Raw genomic sequence first — 14,088 nt, 5'->3', positions numbered from 1 at the left:
ACTGTTATATTCAGAATTATTATTATTTATTTGTTTAGCTTGTAATGCATCTTAATACATTATTTGAAAATGTAGCTATCACATACCTAATGAATACAAGACAGCTTCAGTGACACCCTTGTCTCTACCTATAGATTTTGACAGCTTTGAGCTTTTCGAAATGAAGGGTCTCCACCCAACCATGTCGTTCTGCTCGTAAAATGATTGCTAACTTTACCCACTTTATGTAAAAAATATATATATATATTAAATTAAATTCCTATTGGGTAAACTATATCTACTTGAATGTAAAAGTTGAATCCCCTCTTATCATAACATGACTGTATGAAAAACGATTGACAACAACGTTTCTTTTTTGTTCACGGTTATTGTCCATAGTGTCGGTTACACGTTTATATGATAATTGTGCCAGGCCTACCTGGAAACACCTGTGGTCCTAAATAGAGCAATATCCAATACACCAGTAGTACTGTCAATGAACCCTGAACCCTGAACCCTGTATTGCTGTGAACCAACAGGTAAACTGTTCACCACGGGCCACAACCCGTCCCTGGGCAGCGTGGACTCCGACATGGGCTACGACATGGGCTCCTTGCACAGTGACCTGAGTATGCTGGAGGACGCTCCCTCTCTCAGCGAGGTGGTCCTGGCCAACACCCACAGTTCGGGGCCCCACATGACCCAGGGCCCCTTCATGAGCCAGCGGCCCCCCAACCCCACCATGCAGGGCCTGAGCTCCAAAAGGAGGGAGGCCCACAATCGCTCGCCCATCAGCTTCAGGGAGGGCCGCCGCGCTTCCGACACCTCCCTCACACAAGGTGAGATCCACTGGTTGTCTCTCGATCTTTACTCATCTCCTTCTCCGTCTTCCTGTTTCTTTCACTCCGTCTTTCCCTCTACATTTCTCCATCTTTCTCTCTGTCGTCGGCCTCCGTCTCATAAGACACCCGGTGTGACTTTGCTCCAAAGTAGAGCACTATATACACCAGGGAATAGGGTGTCATTTGCTAAATGAAAAATACAATTGACTTCAGGTCTCCATCTGAGCATCTTGTCCTCCCTCAACCCCTGAACATGAGGCCCCTGAGAGACGCCATCATCAAGGTCTCGGTCTCTAATCATTGCACAGACGACACGACACCCCTGTGAACCGCAGCTCATTCACACCCCTGCACGCACACATTTTCAAGCTGAAATTGGCTCTCATTCTCATTATTTTCTTCTCTTTCACCCACCCACTCTGTCTTTCGCTTTTCTCTCTCTGATGATTCATTTTGTGAATCAGACTGCGCTTTGAAGGTTTGGCCCACATAGCTCTGTTTTGAATGTTTAATCCCGTAGCAGCAGAAAAAGCACTTTGTAAAGTAACTTAACTAATGGCGCTTAAAATGTATATACAGGAGGTGTGTGTGTGTGTGTTTCCCCTCCCCCCAGCTGCCTCTTCAGTCTGCGCACACACACAGCAGGAGCTAAGAGTCACCGGAGCCCCACTTCTTTGTAATGGCTGTTTGAAGCGGCTGGGTTCTGCGTGCCGCTGCAAGGAGGAGATGTGGAGAAGCTTCTCAAATCTTTATATAGCCGTATTATTAGGATGAGTCAGGTCCCATGGTTCACGCCATCATGAACAGTCAGCCAGCCTTTTAGGAGCCGGAGATGGATTTTTATTACAATCACCATTACACACACACTGTTACCACCCACCCACCCACACACACACACTCATGACGTACATACTCTCTCCCTGCAGGCGGTGAAGGTAGGGCTAGAAGTGATGGCCATGTCATTTCAGTCGGAGATGCAAGGAAACCGGGTTATAACAATTAGTTTGGATGCTATAATCCCAACTCTATGTTGTCAGGTCTGGTTGCGTTCCGGCAGCATCTCCAGAACCTGGCGCGGACCAAAGGCATCCTAGAGCTGAACAAACAGATGTATGAGCAGATGGGCTCTGGGGAGGACCCATCCTCCATGAGGACCCTGGGGCCCCATGCAAACCTGCAGAACCTGCTGGACCCCAAGCTGCAGGTCAGTACTGGCTCCACAGTGACCGAGAGTGCGATCCCACCCAGCAGCACCACTCCTGACCTCACCAGTGATTAGTTAGCCAGCCAGCCGGTGAATCACAGACCAGGCTGGTTATATAGTGATCCTTCCGGACGAAGAGGCCAATTGTCTCCTTGTTGACTGTCAGTCAGCCCCTGGAGCTGCACAGAGTGAATACAGCCATTGTTGAGGTAATACTGCTGCCCATAGCAATGACTGGTGCCCACTGGGCCTTCACTCGCTCAGGGACAGAAAAAGAGGGAGAGTGAGGTTAGAGGGAAAGTGTCGCGCTTGTGAGAGAGAAAGGCAATCAAGTTATCTTAGAAGTAACTGTGTGACTGACTGAAACTGAATCGCCAAATCTGGGAAGTAAGCTGCCGCTTGTAAACGGGCAACAACAAGGAGTCAATTGAATGGCCGCTAAGACGGACAGAGAGAGGGCACGATCCATCTGTGAATCGGTACATCCATCTCCCTTGCCCTAGAACAGTGCGTCCTGTGGTTGCTGCGTGTCAACACAAGGCCTGTGTGTGTGGTTGGTTGGTTGGTTGGTTGTGGTATATACACAGAGGCTTAGTCTGTGACTCAAATGGCACCCTAGCCTTTTGGTGCTCTGCTTTTGACCAGGGCTCTGGGCGAAAATAGTGCACTAATAGGGATTGGGAATAGGTGCCATTTGGGACAAAGCCCTAGTGGTCGAAAGGGCTTATTGGCAGCATGCCTGTCTGTCAACAAGGTCCCTATAGTTGTTTCCCACACAATCACTATACACAGTCAGCAACAACATTAAAACAACAACAGCAACACACTGGCCCTGTATACAAGAGTGGTAATGACTTCATTACTCAGTGGAGCTGTGTGAGTGTGTGTTTTCAAGGTGCGCGCCTCCACGTCAGGGTTTCCGTTGGGACAACGTGACCGGGAAGATTTGGATTTCCTTTCCATTTGAGAAAATGTACCGGACCCATATGCATTGGGTGCGTAAACCCGTTCGGGAGTCCACCAACGGTGCTCAGAATGACAGAGATCACGTTTATCTTATGGTAATTCATCTTGACAGAACGTGCAACTCCTGTGATGAAACACCATTCTAAACAGCGCATATGTGACGGTGATGAAAATCTCAGTTAGAAACTTAGAATGAGGGGGAATCTAAAGATGCCGCAACTAGGATGTATTGCTAATATGACAAGGAGGCCTCTGGACAATGAAAGAAAATATATATGAAAGCCAGTAGAACAGGTGAGAAATGCTGGTTTCAATTGACAGATTTTGACCAGGCTACTTTGAAGCAAAGTAAGACATGCCTCGTAATATGACGTAAAACATTCAGGTTTCAAACAATGAAGTATATGTTTTCAGAATGCATACTGCCTCCAGCTCACATTGCAAAGTGGTGGGTGATGTGCTGATAGCCTGCCTACCGTTGCCTATGCTCTTGAATGGCGAATTGGAAGGCGTGCTTCAATTACCAGTTGAGAAATAAAAATAGTAGGTCTTTTTTTTAATCATGGCGATCAAAACTGTTTTTAACATGCGATTGCATATAGAATTATTGTGCAATGACTGGGCTTATAAAAGCATGTTTCACTCCAGCAGCAACGTGCTTGAGGAACCGCAGCAGCAGGTCTAGTGCTGTCTGACAAGTGATATTCCGCTCAAAATAGGCTGTGTATGCTGTGCTCGTATGATAAATTGTGACTAACGAAAATGCACACTCCCAAATGAATTCCCCTAAATTTAGCAAATTACCCTAAAGACCGATAAGCATGACGGTCAAATGTATTTCCATTGACTGAATAAAAAGCAATCTTTTACAACGGGATTGGTTTTTTTCCCCTCCGGGTAAATTTGGTCGCCAAAAATGTTATCTGCTTTTCGTCTGTAACCCAGTGAGATTGTGAGTGTAACCTCCTCTGAACTCTTCTGTGTGTATTATGCGTTTTAGGGAGAGGCATCCAAGCACGAGGATAACTTGGCTTTATACCAGGGTGGCGCCCAACCTCTACTGTCCCGAAGACAAAGTCTCGAGACGCAATATCTCACGCACAGACTACAGGTACTACACCATTCAATCTGTCTTATACTGTATGTATCTCAAATATTTATTAAAGGAGTAATCAATTACAATTAAACAATGACTAATAAAATGTTAGTTTGTCTGCATCGCTGTAAGATTTTCTCAATTTCACCGTCATTTTATACCTATCAATGATTATGGATGGCACATTTTGAGACTGGTAAGATATAGTTATTGAATCCCTCATATGTCCCTCTCTCTCCGTTACAGAAAGCTAGTGTCATGGCTAATGTGAGTCCTGCTAGCTGCCAGCTCTTCTGTAAGGAGAATCCTCGGAGTCTAGAGCAACAGCTGCAGGAGCATAGGTACATTATTAGCTATTCACACTTATCAAACAGATCCCACCGACTTCTTGTTTTCCTGGTTGTCTCTATAACCTATATCACTTTATCTTCAGGTTGCACCAGAAGAGGATGTACCTCCAGAAGCAGACTCACCTCCAAACCTACTTCAACCAGATGCAGATAGTAGAGGGTTCCTATCCAGGGGACCCAGGGGCCCCTCCACAGCAGCAGGGGGCAATGGCTGGGGCCCACAAGCAGCAGGGCAGCTCCCAGTCCTCCCCTCCCTACACCCAGGCCCTCAGCCCCCTCATGGAGCCCAGCGACAACCTGGTCTACGACACCTACCTGGCCCACCACTACCCCCACCCTCACTCCCACCTCAGCCCAGTACTCATGCCCCCCGGCATGGCCGTCCAGCTGCAGAATCACCACCCCGAGGCCCTGGGCTACAGCTACCAGCTGTGTGACCAGCAGGGACAGTTTCACTCCCCTCAAGAGGCACTTTATCCAGAACAATACGAGTTCCCCCTGGAGCCCGGGCAGCCACACCCGCCTGGCCCAGGAGAGGCACCTGTGGCCGGGTACGAGGGGCTAGCACTCCCCGCCGAACTCCAGGACTCCTTTCTGGACAGCGAGATGATGGAGACTGTAGACTCGCAGCACGGCTTCGTACTGGTGAACTGAAGCCGGTGGAACTGTGGGGAGAAAGCGGTATTACCGACAGTTGAAAACCTACACAGCATTATGTCGTAGATATGATGGAGTGGAGATGGGGGTCAAGGTACATGGGAAAGTGTTTTCTTTTTTTTTTCTTCTTTTTTTGTATCAATGAATACTATTTTTGTTGTTGTGGTGAACCAACCTCAGAACCTTTCTACCAAAATCATCCCCATCTCCCTTCTTCCCACTCCTCTGTTCCCATCAGCCCTATGCTAGGACCCAGGCCTGGTGACTGCCTGGGCGATAAGGGCGTGCCAGCATGGCTGGCTGGCTGGGTATATGTGGATGGATGTTGCCATGATGGGAGGTGTCACGTGTGAAGTGATATCGCTCCACAGGAACACAAATTGCCTCAAAGCTGACAGCAGCCTCGTCGAGAAGAGCTGGACGGTAAAAAAAAAGACTTAGCACAGTTTGGTCGTTTGGAAGACATGCACAACGGAACTTGGCTTACCGAAAGCACAATCCAAACGACAACCATGCTATTTAGTATTGAAATAGGACAAGAACTCTCAAAGACACATTGCGTGTTTGACATAGTAAAACAAGGAACGAACAAGAGACAAAGTGATGAATTAATGCGCGCGTGATAAGTGCAGTGTTCGTCAATATTGAAGCAATATATCCATCTGGGACTAGGGAGCCGCACGGGCGACTTCCTCACCAGAAAGTCGTACTTTAATGTGACGTTTCTCGGGAGAATTCCAGTATGATGACTCAAAGCCAACATATCCACAGTGACAGCTCATCACCGCGTAGACAGCGATGACGTAATCGTGAGATAATCCCCCCCCCCCCACCAATCCCATTGAAGCAGATAAAAGGGAAGAAAAAAATACAGAAACAGAACTCCAATCTATATTTAATGAAGAGAAACACGATTTATGTTCATGTTCCTTATAAATGGGGTAGTTATTTCCAACGAACCACACAAATCCGTTTGGGAAGCCCTTCACTAGGCGCTAAAAGGAATAAGTTAAGTCCCATCAAATCAGTTTGCTGCACTAGTGTTAGGTGAGGGTTTTATCTCCAGATCGTGTCCTTATACCTTCTGGGATGTGCAGCTGATGTGGGCCTAACCGTGTTCATGATTCTGTGGTGTAATATACCTAAATACCTACTGGGTTTCTGAAGGAATGTGTTTCTCTAACCTAAAGGTTGCTGTAGAAAAAATATGTATAATGAGATGAAGGAAAAGACAAATGTAAGAACGGAACGTTAGTCACACAACACTGGATTAATTGTGTGAAGTTTCACAGTGGCTCTCTCACAGCAAGCTTAGAATGAACACTTCACTTTTGAATCTACTTGAAGCATACAGATCTCTGATGAAGAAATAGAACTCTACTTTTCATGAAATAGGATGAAAAACAGAAGTGGTCGAGGTCCGAGGCAAAGTCTGCTTCTCAAAATGGCAGCCTATTCCCTACATAGTTACACTGCTTTTATGGGCTCTGGTCAAAGTAGTGCACTATATAGGTATACGGGTGCCATTTGGGACACTGCCATAGACTAGACTACAGGATTGTCTGTGGAAGCTGAATTACTGGAGCACTTTTACAAGGTAAAAAAAAGGAAATATAGCGAGAGCGAGGTGGTGGTGGTAGTCAGAATGGTGTTTAGCCTAGTCTGCTGCTTCCCCGGGAGACTAAAACAAAAGCGAGGGAACCATTCACTCTCTGTTATCCCAATAAATGGACACAAAACATTTGGTTCTATCAAAGAAAGAGCAGAGAATAACACTATTGGTTGTTCATTGTGCTTTGTAAAAAAAAAAAAAAGGGGTTTAGAGACTTGAGTGCTCTCAAGATGCAACAAATATTGTGTTGAGTGTGAATAGTGTTCAGTGTGCCTTTTTTTACTTGTTTTGTTGAAGATTAGAGTATTTATTTCTAGTTTTAATTCCCGTTATGTTTTTATTTTGGGGGATCCTTTCCGGAAATAAGTAGACCCAGGTTTTTACAAAGGTACGAAACCAAAGTCCCCTCAGACGTTTCCCTGTCCAACCACACCATGTGGAGTTAGGAGCTTCTTGGTTTTAGCTTCTTGACAGTGCTTTTTTTTGGTCCATCAGTATATGCCATTTTAAAAAAGTATTATAGCAATATTTCTAAGTAATAGTTGAAGATGTAAAGAAAATAATTAAGATTAGGAGTGGATGTGTTTCAGTATCATAATTTCACTTCCTGCTGACAAACGCCTGTCTTTAGAAAATCCAATTTTATATTTACCTTCATTGATGTTGACCACACATAAGCTAACTTGCTGTTGAGATTAAAAAAAAGGTTTATCGAACAACGTGCGTGTGAGTATTTCTTCATCTACTTTTTCCCCCGAATAATCTGACTACGCAGATCTTGCGTTGGATCCAACGATGAATATATTTATGGCCATGGTTGAATAATAGGCACTGTCATTCCCCAAAACACAGCTCACTATTTCAGATTCCATTACAACAGCCCAAATAGGGACATCAGCGGATCTTCTATTGTACCAGTATAACCTGTGTAGGCGTAAAGTAATGAACTGGATGGGTGAATCACACGTAGCCCTTTTATAATAAACAGTTGAGTCACACAGTACATGAGCCTGAAATCGTTTCAGCTAAAATATCCAAGGTCTCCATTGTCAGTTATTAATAACACTTCATTACCCAAACTCGGTTCAACATCCAAATTGATCGGTAATGTGGCATGGGTTTTGTGAAAACACTCTTAACCGATGGCCATGTGGCGTCATTATGGTGTTGATAAGTATGTTCAGGGTTCATTTTAACACCATTGACTCAGTCCTAGTGATGTGAGTAATTCATTAATGACATGATTGGACCAGAGTTAATGGTCTAAACTTCTGGAGTGAAATGTCCGCCCTCACCTGCACGGTACATTTGTCATCGCTAGGTGTGGAGTAAATCAGGGCCTGTATTCATAACGCTGCTGATCTAGGATCAGGTCCCACTGTCAATATAATATTCATATGATCTAAAAGGCCAAGCTTGATCCTGGATCAGCACTCTTCCTCTGAGATGCTTTATCAAGGTGGCCCAGGAATGGGTGTGAATAGAGACTCGGACTGAGTGAATGGTTCCACTTTTCCCAAAAAGGTCTCTCGACATGACTGGAGTCTATATCCCTCTTGGTTCTCTTGTCTAGAATTACATCTGGATTGCCTACAGGAGTTCCACTTATAACTAGACCAACCAGTTCCCGTTCCCATCGGTGTCCGTCTCAGTTGCTAACTGGATTGTTGTCAACACAAACAAGCTTCAGAGGTTATTATTCGATTTGTTCAAGCATTGCTCCCCTTACTAGGCTGATGCCCATGCTATTTGTTATCTGGATATGGATTAGCAAATGATGCACCCCGGCAACTGAACTGAGTGAACCCAGAGATGCCATGTCCACCCATTAGTGCACTGCCCCCCACATTGCTGCATTTCCCTCCTATTGCTCCACTCAAGTCTACTGTAGCCTATACAGTCGTGGCCAAAAGTTTTGAGAATGACACAAATATTAATTTTCACAAGGTCTGCTGCCTCGGTTTGTATGATGGCAATTTGCATATACTCCAGAATGTTATGACGAGTGATCAGATGAATTGCAATGAATTGCAAAGTCCCGCTTTGCCATGCAAATGAACTGAATCCCAAAAAAAACATTTCCACTGCATTTCAGCCCTGCCACAAAAGGACAAGCTGACATCATGCCAGTGATTCTCTCGTTAACACAGGTGTGAGTGTTGACGAGGACAAGGCTGGAGATCACTCTGTCATGCTGATTGAGTTTGAATAACAGACTGGAAGCTTCAAAAGGAGGGTGGTGCTTGGAATCATTGTTCTTCCTCTGTCAGCCATGGTTACCTGCAAGGAAACATGTACCGTCATCATTGTTTTGCACAAAAAGGGCTTTACAGGCAAGGATATTGCTGCCAGTAAGATTGCACCTAAATCAACCATTTATCGGATCATCAAGAACTTCAAGGAGAGCGGTTCAATTGTTGTGAAGAAGGCTTCAGGGTGCCCAAGAAAGTCCAGCAAGCCCCAGGACCGTCTTCTAAAGTTGATTCGGCTGCGGGATCGTGGCACCACCAGTACAGAGCTTGCTCAGGAATAGCAGCAGGTAGGTGTGTGTGCATCTGCACACACAGTGAGGCGAAGACTTTTGGAGGATGACCTGGTGTCAAGAAGGGCAGCAAAGAAGCCACTTCTCTCCAGGAAAAACATCAGGGACAGACTGATATTCTGCAAAAGGTACAGTGATTGGACTGCTGAGGACTGGGGTAAAGTCATTTTCTCTGATGAATCCCCTTTCCGATTGTTTGGGGCATCTGGAAAAAATCTTGTCCGAAGAAGACAAGTTGAGTGCTACCATCAGTCCTGTGTCATGTCAACAGTAAAGCATCCTGAGACCATTCATGTGTGGGGTTGCTTCTCAGCCAAGGGAGTGGGCTCACTCACAATTTTGCCTAAGAACACAGCCATGAATAAAGAATGCTACCAACACATCCTCCGAGAGCAACTTCTCCCAACCATCCAGGAACAGTTTGGTGACAAACAATGCCTTTTCCAACATTATGGAGCACCTTGCCATAAGGCAAAAGTGATAACTAAGTGGCTCGGGGAACAAAACATCGATATAACATCAAAAATATCTAAAGACACTGAAGCAGCAAACTTTGTGAAAATTAATATTTTTTTCATTCTCAAAACTTTTGGCCACGACTGTATATACCAAAACAGTAGAGTGAGCCTGCTGAGCCATGACTAGAGTGCAGTTTAAAAGTTACCGTTTGTGAGGACCTCCACATAAGTGGATGATGAGATCACTTGGCTTTTAGCCTAGCTGTCCCTTAGTCCCCAGTACAGATTTACCATAAAACTAGAGCAGGAATACAGTTAATCCAATCAGGCCTGTAATCCCATTCAGACTAGTTACAACTTCGGGTAACTGCCAAAATAAAGGAAACACCAACATAGTGTCTTAATAGGGCGTTGGGCCACCACGAGCCAGAACAGCTTCAATGCCCCTTGGCATAGATGCTACAAGTGTCTGGAACTCTATTGGAGGGATGTGACAATTTTTCCACGATGAATTCCATAATTTGGTGTTTTGTTGCTGGTAGTTGAAAATGCTGTCTCAGGCACCGCTCCAGGATCTCCAATAAGTGTTCAGTTGGGTTGAGATCTGATGACTGAGACAGCCGTGGCATATGATCATCAAACCATTCAGTGACCACACGTGCCCTGTGAATGGGGTCATTGTCATCCTATGAGGGCATAGCCATGGTAGCCAAAATAATGGCCTAGTAAGCATTTTTATGCATGTATGTGGACACCCCTTCAAATGAATGGATTCAGCTATTTCGGCCACACCCGTTGCTGACCGGTGTATAAAATCGAGCACACGTCCATGCAATCTCCATAGACAAACATTGGCAGTAGAAAGGCCTTACTGAAGAGCTAAGTGACTTTCAATGTGGCACATAGGATGCCACCTTTCCAAAAAAGTCAAATTTCTGCCCTGCTAGAGCTGCCCCAGTCAACAATAAGTGTTTTTATTGTGAAGTGAAAACATTTCGGAGCAACAACGGCTCAACCGTGAAGTGGTAGGCCACACAAGCTCACAGAATGGGACCATCAGAAGAAGAAAAAATGCCTGTCCTCGGTTACAACACTCACTTCCAAGTTCTGCTTCTGGAAGCAACGTCAGCACAAGAACTGTTCGTTGGGACCTTCATGAAATGGTTTTCCATGGCCGAGCAGCTGCACACGAGCCTAAGATTGCCAAGCGTCAGCTGGAGTGATGTAAAGTTTGCCGCCATTGGACTCTGGAGCAGTGGAAACGCGTTCTCTGGAGTGATGAATCACGCTTCACCATCTGGCAGTCCGACAGACTAATCTGGGTTTGGCGGATGCCAGGAAAACGCTACCAGCCCGAATGCATAGTGCCAACTGTAAAGTTTGGTGGAGGAAGAATAATGTTCTGGGGCTGTTTTTCATGGTTCAGGTTAGACCCTTTAGTTCCAGTGAAGGGATATCTTAACGCTACAATGCAATGACGTTCTAGATTATTCTGTGCTTCCATCTTTGTGGCAACAGTTTGGGGAAGGCCCTTTCCTGTTTCAGCATGACCATTTTTATTTTTTTATTTCACCTTTATTTAACCAGGTAGGCAAGTTGAGAACAAGTTCTCATTTACAATTGCGACCTGGCCAAGATAAAGCAAAGCGGTTCGACACATACAACGACACAGAGTTACACATGGAGTAAAACAAACATACAGTCAATAAAACAGTACAAACAAGTCTATATACAATGTCCCCATGCACCAAGCGAGGCCCATACAGAAACGGTTTGTCGAGATTGGTGTGGAAGAACTTCACTGGCCTGCAATGAGCTCTGACTTCAACCCCATCAAACACCCATCTTGTGGAAAGCCTTCCCAGAAGAGTGGAGGCTGTTATAGCAGCAAAGGGAGGACCAACTCCATATTAATGACCATGATTTTGGAATGAGACGTTCGACGTTCATGTAGTGTACTTTGTATCCCTCATTTATGCAAGTGTTTCCATTATTCTGGCAGTTACCTGTAGTTAAGATGTACAGAAACCCTGTGTTACCTGTAGGAACACGCAGAACAACCTAATGTGCTCAAGGAATCTGAGATCCATCAGGTATTCCTGGACACAATCCATGTGCATGCTAGATGAGCACATCTAATTGGCTATTTGTGCCTTAGCCAATGCTATTCTGTGAAAGCACACTCGAAACTCAATGAATATACCCATTTTACCTTCTTCAAATAGATTACATTCCAAACAGACTACTTCATTCACTGATGTAAGTGTAAGCTACACTAAGTTGTCATGATTATAAACACAATGTCCATCACAATGTGTTTTTTTGTTTTTTTTAAGCCATCAGCAACATTAGAATCTGTGACCTTTTGGTCCCTATCGCAGTGCGTAGTCCACTGCGCTAGCAGGGGGGAGTGAACCACTGTTTTTTTATTTGTTTCAGTTACATAAAGCTGTTCAGTTAGTCAATTGTTTAGAATGTCAATAGAAATGTGATTTGTTAAGTATGTTGGGTAAGGTTGGAAAGCAAAAGCTGCATTAGCATTCGAACTGGTCGACCTTGTGTGTCGCAAGCCGCATTTAATGCTCTCCATCCACCTCCAACCTACCTCCCTGCGAGCCTTTTCTTTATTTGACTTGAACCTGTAAAATTTACCCACTGGACTGTCACTAAGGTCTGCCAACTGAGCTTTCATAACCAATCAATTTTTACCCGAAATTTTCACAGCCGTTTATTTTGATCGTCTATACCGGTCTAAAAATGTGGGCACAATCAGAACAGGGACAAGATGACACAGGACACATGTTAACACCAGGTATAAACGGGGCTTTTCAATATTATGTCTTCCAAATTAGAACTCTACCCTCTGATCATGCTGGTAAAACTGAAATCAATGGTTGCCATGACGACGGGTGAAGGACCACAGCATACTTCTGCTCTCCAGCTGAGGTCAGAGTACTCATCAGTTTAACCCTCTGGGGTCAGTTGAAGCTACACTGAGAAGCGGGTACCAGTCAAAAGAAAACAGACGGAAACAGGGACATTTTAGTTTCCCCATTCCAAAACGAAAAATGTTCTGTCGCATGCCATAATGAACACGGCCCCGATGGAAGATGGATATAGCTGACAATGAAAAAAGAAGCCTCCACATGAGAAGATAGTTGATCAAAAATACCTGTCTAGCCTGACCAAGATCCCTTTAGCCTGACCTACTACTGATATGTCTGTTATAGAGTCGCAGACATGACCATACAAGGTTGTTCATTCTAGGTCATGTGCCTGCTGGGATTAGGGTTGCCTCTGACCTTCTGGTGGCCAGATAAAGTAGAACACCTTAAGACCGACCGAGACCTACACTGACTACTGCTCATCAGTTACACAAGATCCTTAGTACATGGACGACGTCTGTGTCTTCTTTTTACATGGAACGAGAGCATATGCTTGGCTATGACTTATGTATTAAAACTGTAGTCTATACACGATAAGAAGAAACACTTCAGAAGCGTCATGCCTATTGATCAGGGCACCCTTAATTAGATACAGTTGTAGGATTAAGTTATAAGGCCTGAGAAGGTGTGGTATATGGCCATTATACCACGGCTAAGGGCTGTTCTTATGCACGATGCAATGCGGAGCCCTTAGCTGTGGTATATTGGCCATATACCGCAAACCCCCTTGGTGCCTTATTGCTATTACAGTGCCTTGCGAAAGTATTCGGCCCCCTTGAACTTTGCGACCTTTTGCCACATTTCAGGCTTCAAACATAAAGATATAAAACTGTATTTTATTGTGAAGAATCAACAACAAGTGGGACACAATCATGAAGTGGAACGACATTTATTGGATATTTCAAACTTTTTTAACAAATCAAAAATTGAAAAATTGGGCGTGCAAAATTATTCAGCCCCTTTACTTTCAGTGCAGCAAACTCTCTCCAGAAGTTCAGTGAGGATCTCTGAATGATCCAATGTTGACCTAAATGACTAATGGTAATAAATACAATCCACCTGTGTATAATCAAGTCTCCGTATAAATGCACCTGCACTGTGATAGTCTCAGAGGTCCGTTAAAAGCGCAGAGAGCATCATGAGAGAGCAGAGAGCATCAACAGAGATACTGTTGTGAAGAAGTTTAAAGCCGGATTTGGATACAAAAAGATTTCCAAAGCTTTAAACATCCCAAGGAGCACTGTGCAAGCGATAATATTGAAATGGAAGGAGTATCAGACCACTGCAAATCTACAGTGCCTTGCGAAAGTATTCGGCCCCCTTGAACTTTGCGACCTTTTGCCACATTTCAGGCTTCAAACATAAATATATAAAACTGTATTGTTTTGTGAAGAATCAACAACAAGTGGGACACAATCATGAAGTGGAACGACATTT

General features: G+C 44.5%; 1 protein-coding gene across 1 annotated transcript in view; it reads left to right on the top strand.

Annotated features, from left to right (window-relative positions):
• Positions 1-7,422, top strand: part of LOC139385646 (salt-inducible kinase 2b) — a 74,314-nt gene extending 66,892 nt beyond the window's left edge. The window contains exons 11-15 of the mRNA XM_071130877.1: positions 519-818; positions 1,859-2,025; positions 3,992-4,102; positions 4,334-4,428; positions 4,521-7,422. Of these exons, the coding sequence (XP_070986978.1) occupies positions 519-818; positions 1,859-2,025; positions 3,992-4,102; positions 4,334-4,428; positions 4,521-5,091 (1,244 nt within the window). The 3' untranslated portion in view covers positions 5,092-7,422. The remainder of the gene's footprint in view (positions 1-518; positions 819-1,858; positions 2,026-3,991; positions 4,103-4,333; positions 4,429-4,520) is intronic.
• Positions 7,423-14,088: the final 6,666 nt, after the last annotated feature.

This window comes from Oncorhynchus clarkii, chromosome 27 (genome assembly GCF_045791955.1).
Source record: "Oncorhynchus clarkii lewisi isolate Uvic-CL-2024 chromosome 27, UVic_Ocla_1.0, whole genome shotgun sequence".
NCBI lineage: Eukaryota > Metazoa > Chordata > Actinopteri > Salmoniformes > Salmonidae > Oncorhynchus > Oncorhynchus clarkii.
Note: the sequence above shows the minus strand (reverse complement) of the source record. Positions and strands in the feature narration are given on the sequence as shown.